Source organism: Myotis yumanensis, unplaced genomic scaffold (genome assembly GCF_028538775.1).
Source record: "Myotis yumanensis isolate MYYU_CA2020_CCGP unplaced genomic scaffold, mMyoYum1.0.hap1 SCAF_1, whole genome shotgun sequence".
NCBI lineage: Eukaryota > Metazoa > Chordata > Mammalia > Chiroptera > Vespertilionidae > Myotis > Myotis yumanensis.
The window spans coordinates 42,973,162-42,979,286 of record NW_027223752.1 but is presented as its reverse complement, the minus strand read 5'-3'; the positions used below and the strand labels follow the sequence as shown (position 1 = coordinate 42,979,286).

The 6,125-nt window shown below is 31.7% G+C and overlaps 1 protein-coding gene across 1 annotated transcript in view; it reads right to left on the bottom strand.

The window, feature by feature from the left end:
* Positions 1 to 241: 241 nt before the first annotated feature.
* The window catches only part of EXOC5 (exocyst complex component 5), a 46,169-nt gene continuing 40,285 nt past the window's right edge, over positions 242 to 6,125 (bottom strand). Inside the window, exons 17-18 of the mRNA XM_070419155.1 lie at positions 5,794 to 6,009; positions 242 to 5,165 (exon numbers count right to left, since the gene is read on the bottom strand). Coding sequence (XP_070275256.1) covers positions 4,977 to 5,165; positions 5,794 to 6,009 — 405 coding nt within the window. The 3' untranslated portion in view covers positions 242 to 4,976. The remainder of the gene's footprint in view (positions 5,166 to 5,793; positions 6,010 to 6,125) is intronic.

Here is a 6,125-nt window from a genome sequence, read left to right as displayed (position 1 = left end):
TTCCTGGTTTTTATGGTTGTATTGTGGTTATATAGAATTCCTTCTTCCTGGGAATACAAAAGTACCAAAGGGTGTTATGGCACCATGACAGCAACGTACTCTCAAAGTGGAACATTTTTATTTGTATTGTATTTACCACCTTTCTGTAAGTTTGAGACTGTTTCAAATTTTTTCTTTAAAAAGCAGAATGCAAAGAACCAATCCACAGATTCTTAGAGTTGATAAAGGAATTCATGAGATATATAACTAAAAAAACATAACTTTAATTACAATGGACTTTGTCCAACTCCTGTGTCCAGTGTGTACATATGTTCTTCAAAACTGTTATAGTTTTGTCATTAAATTGCCCAAAATTTTTCTCACAAATAGCTTTCAGAATTTCATTTAAAAATCAGCACGTGCACACAAGTGCACACACGTACACACGAATTCTGTTAGGATAGTGACATGTTCATAGGTGCCTTTGAGTAGAGAGAAGCTATGTGAGTTCTATTTTTAAAATCAAACAAAAATATAGGTATTACTATAAAAATAACATCTCCCCCATGTGGCAAAAATTAAAAATACATCCCACTGGAGAATCCTAATATAGAGGCACTTAGTATTGTTCCATATAAAGTTTTTCACATACTGGTAACTCCATGTGAATCCTCTAAATAGTACAAAGCATCTGCAAACAATATACTTAGAGGTAGTTTTACAGTTTTCTTTAGGTCAGCATTTTCCAGATCCTATTTGGATAATATTCTCTAGAGCAAAAGGCTACAGATTTAACAGAACTGCCATAACAAAACACCAGAGTTCAAATTTACCCACAGTATAAAGGTTAAAATGATAGGCAGGTAAAAAGGGAAGGTCTTTCAAAAGTGCCAGCCTATTTAAGATAACAGGGGCATCAAGAACGCTTCCTAAGTCTCCCAAGTTTAATCTAAAAAATTTGACAGTCCACCATTGGAAATTAATTCCTTGGTGTTGGCTCCATCCAATCTTCACGCTTAGTTTATTAATATGAAGACACTCTGGAAGGGATAAACATTTTCCTTCACTTAAAATTGCCAATGCTGAAAACAAGAGTAAGTCACTCATCTGAGATACAAGTGAAACTTTACTTATTCCAGATTTTTACTCCTATTCTTAACCCTCTATGCACCTTCCTACTAGTCACGACTAGACACTGATAATTCTGTTGTACTGACCTTCCAGTGATTATAATTTAAGTAGTTTTTGAAAGTAAACTTAATTTGTTTCAGACTTTTAAATTAAAAATGGCTCAGTTGGATACTGTCTCTTCAACACGGTAATATAAATATTAGTATCTTGGCTAAAATGAATTATTGACAAATTTAATACATGTTGCACAGTACATATTAATATAGAAAAATACATGTTATCAGCAGCATAATGTTGACCATGTTCTAATCCATTCCACCTGCTCAAATATTAGTGCAAATAATTATATATTTGTAATGCATCACTGCTGCCTAGCACACATCTATGCCTTCTGAATAAATGACTTTCCTCTGAGGTTGTTTGCTGTTGGAGTATGATGTGATATACTCATATTTAAATTGGCTTTGTATGATGTGGCAGACTGCAGCCTTCTAAACCACTTAGAAAATGAGCAAGTGTGGTTAATTACTTGTCTCTGCCCCCAAAAGTGACATTAATCACAAGAACTGAAGTTTACTGTTCGCTCCCATACTACAGTGTTAAAGTATACAGGACCTAGTTTAAAAAATACCAATCTTGTTAAGCCCATGGTTATCTGCCTAGCTGCTCCAAATCTCCAATTAAAATTCTTACTCTAATATATCAGGTTTCTCTCTCATATGCTCTTGAGGGGCTGTTTCTCCCCTAAATTTGGAGAGAGAAAAAGAACTGATCAGTGGCAGAAGTAAAAGTTAAGAGTTAAGGCAATTTTTAAAAAGATTAAACATGCAATTTTTGATACATAAAAATGACTAGCTAGCCTTAATAAACTGAGTACATTTTCCTTTACATTTTAATTCCAGCATTAGCCATTTAAAAACTACCAATGCACTAACTAACAGAACTGGCAAACTTATGACACTAAAAGAGTCTTGTTTTCGAAGGCAGGAGTTCTGATTTCGTCATATCTTCCAAAGAGGTGTCATTTACTCCCATGTTACAAGATATGATACAAAATACCTGGACTCTTTCTAGTACAAAATTATGAAGCAGAAACAGTATTGATTATGTAAAATAATACTCACTAAAGAGAGTTTTTTCATGGAACTATTTCTACTAGGTACAAAATTAATATTCAATTAAAATTTCATGACCACTTATAAAATTTTTAAAAACAAATTTAAAAACTATGACCAATCTTGTTAAGCCCACAGTTATCTGCCTAGCATTTAAAAAACCCAATACTAAATTGGCTATACTGTATGTCCACTTCATAATCTAAACATTACAATGAGAAATAAACATTTGATGAAAAGAAAATCAGATTAACCAAAACTATTGAGCCTATACAAAAGGACCTATTTAATGTTAAAGAGAATTGTATACAGAACATAGAGTGAGCAAGAAAGATGTTTTAGAGTATATTTTCAACTTCAAAATATTACCTAAATATTGCCTGTTAATTCATGTGAAACTGCAGAAAATTGCAAAGATTATCCTTATTCAAACGTTGGCTAAAGTTACTAATATACAAAGTTCCATATTGCTATCCGAAATTTTACCATGTACATTTTACTCAATAATCATCTCTTTTGAGCATAAATTTTGGGCAAAATTTTATAGTGGCTGTGAATATAAAAATATTTTAAAAATTGGAATATGAAGAATGCACGTTGCTTTGTACAACAAAAATTTTTTTTTCTTAATCTGTTCAGGTGAAATTTCTAATCTTGATTATATAGTGAAGTATTTCTCTACTAAAAAAGAAAGTGAGAAGACCTATGCTATGAAAACTAAGGAACATCTTAAAAATTTAAATAAAATAATTTATGAAATTCAGTATGGGTGTTCTTAAATGTAAAATATGAAGTAAAATAAAAAAAACAATTGCAGGGAATTTGTTTATTGAGCATTAATGTTAACACTTCTAAATTAAGTATTCACTTTTGAGTTTTGTCACTGCCCTGTCAATGGACATAATGGAAAATACTGCAGAGAACTCAAGCATGGAAATAATAAACAAAATATCTATGCAACAAGTATATGCTGTACATTTAAAAAATTAATCCAAACAAAATAATTTAAAGCACTTCTCTGATTTGGAAGTCTTAAAATGTTCTCCCATGTTTTATTTGAGGTCCCTCCTCCCCATTTTTTACAAATTGACACTGTATACAAAGAGTTCAAATGGCCAGTAAAACTACTGCTTTAAAATTGTTGGCTTTAAGTAACAGAGGTATAATTTGAATTCACATCAGAGCTTTCTAAAAATGGCAATAGTACAAGCATATAACTCTCTCTAGTATCCAAAACCTGTTCTGGCTCTCCCTTGGCTAAAGAACAGAAAACTAGACAGCCTTCTAAAGCTGCCACAATTTTCTTAAATGCTTTAATAAGAAATGGCATACTTCATTTCTCTTGTTTACCTTGATAACACTGGGCTAAACAGAAAAAGAAGGAAATTCAGTTAACAGTAACTTAAACAGTAGCTAGCTCTAGACCTGAAAGTTCAGGTAAAGTGGATGACCATTCAGAAACATTCTTAAAAGAAGTTTTCCAAAATTAGGCCAAAAAGCCTATTTAGAGAAAAAATACCAAGAATGAATTGAACATTAAATTTTATCTGTTCCTCTAAGGCTATGAATACAATGGAAGCTGAAATTACATGTAGTTAAGAATGCATTCTCACAGAGCAAGTTTATAGAGTAATGGCCTTTCTAAATTTCCACTGGATGTTTAAAATTTTATAAGTGATTTATCAAGTCACCATATTAAGCCAATTCAATTAACTACATTCACTAGGAATTGGTTCAGAAATGCCTTGAAAAAGATAACAGAAGTTATTGATTTGAAAAGCAACTAACTTTTTCACCTCCAGACTTAGGTTATATGTTATCTATCAATTCCCAATTCCTCTTAAAATAGAAGACTGTCTGTGTATTTACCCATCCCATCTTATTTCAATTTAGCATTAAGATCGAAATATTAAAGAATTGCATTGTTGCTAAATATTGTCACTATTTCTCATATACACCATTTAGATTATACCTCACTTTTTTACTTCCCTTATAATATTAAAATAATGAATAAATATGGTCCTTATGTTAAGGTCCTCCACCTTATCTTAAGTGAAATATAAAATAAGGTAGTTTTATTAATTTACTAGCAATGACTTAAAATCTGTCTACCAAATAAGAAATAGTAAACTTTAAGTTGTGGTGTTTATTTTTCACCCAGGAGGCAGATATATTCTGATCCATACCTAATATCTACATAAAACATCTCATCGTTTTAGTTTAGTGTAAAACTTTTTCCTTGAAATAGTATTACAGTTGTACCTCAGAAAAATCCAATCAATCATTTACAGAAATTACGCTCAATTGCTAACCTTTTGAGGCAAAAAGTTCTCTAGGAATACCTAAAATAACTTGATTAACAATCATCAGTGCGGAAAAGGTCATTAAAATTGATAAAATAGGATGTTGAAATTTTCCAGTGGACTATGTTAAAGAACATGAACTGGATCACTGGTAACATCTCATTTGCCTTCTGACACTAAGATTTTCCAGGATGAAAACCGTGACATGTAGTTTCACAGAATGTGAAACTTGTATGTTCAAGGACAGTACTAAAAATCAACTTAAGGGGAAAAAATAAAATATGGCTAGTAGTCCAAATTAAAAAAAAAAAAATCTCCAGGGTATGGCTGCTGTTTTTCCAAACAGTCATTTTTCCATAAAGTGTTGGCTATGTCATAAGAAATTTCCTGTGCTTTCTATCAACCAAGGCCTGCTGAAGTACAACACGTTTCTCTTATAAATTCAACCTCAGCTGAAATGTCGAGCAAGGCGGGCAGATCTATAGTCAGCACGAAGTTGTACGAAGGAGTGAAGAATGTTCTTGTCCAGATTAGCAAGTTGTTCACCTGAACAGACTTGCTTCAAATTATCTGGGGCAACTACCAGGAGATTGCAAAGTGCATGCAGAGTATCAAAAAGCTGTAACACCAGTGGGATCTAAATTGAGATAAGAGAAGAAAAAAACATTAAAATAATTTCCAGTTTTACAATTATTCTGTAAATTCCTCTCAGGTATAACTGTTAGTCAGAACTTACTAATGTGGGACAGTTTAATATATTAGAATTTTTAAAAGCTCCTGTAGTGTTAAAACTCAATATTTCAATCATTACATAAACTTAGCCATAATCTTCCTGAAAAGATACATATCTTGTCAACTTTCTTCAATAGTAACAATCATTTATACTTTTGTGGACTAGAACTAATTATCATTATTTAGCACTTTTCTTAATTTAAACCTTAAGAAAAAGTGACTTCAGGGAGATGTTCACGAAGAGGGAATATATTTTGCTGATGTGTGACATATACAGCATTAGTAATGGAAGTCAATACGGTCATTTGGACTGTGGAATAGAAATACGACTTTGTCTAAAATAAAGCATGAAGCAAATGTATTAATATTGGAAATATAATTAGAGTACTTTTTTCAGTTAGGAAATGTTATATGTCATGATAGTATCAACAAAAGTTATAAACTTTACAAAAATGTTAAGTCAGTACAGATTTTTAATGGTCTGACATATGTTCATGAGCCAATTTACAAGTTTGATATTTATGAATACATACCTTAAAGTCTTTGGCACACTTCCTATATTCAGCTACATCACAAATTGCTAACATGCCACCCATACAACTGTAGGAATATTGTTGAAGATGCTCATAAATAAGTCGATGAAAACGTACTCCAAATTCCATCAAAACCGTATCCACATTCTTCCCATCCATGGAATTTTTAATCTTCTCTACTTGTTTCCTTACATAAGCACAGACTTTAACACAGGCCTGTAAAATTTTTCTACAATTATTACACAGAAATGTGTATCATGTTAGCTAAGGAGAAAATACATATAGTTTCTCATTAAAATCTAAGTATAAAAAGAAACAGCCTATAGAATATA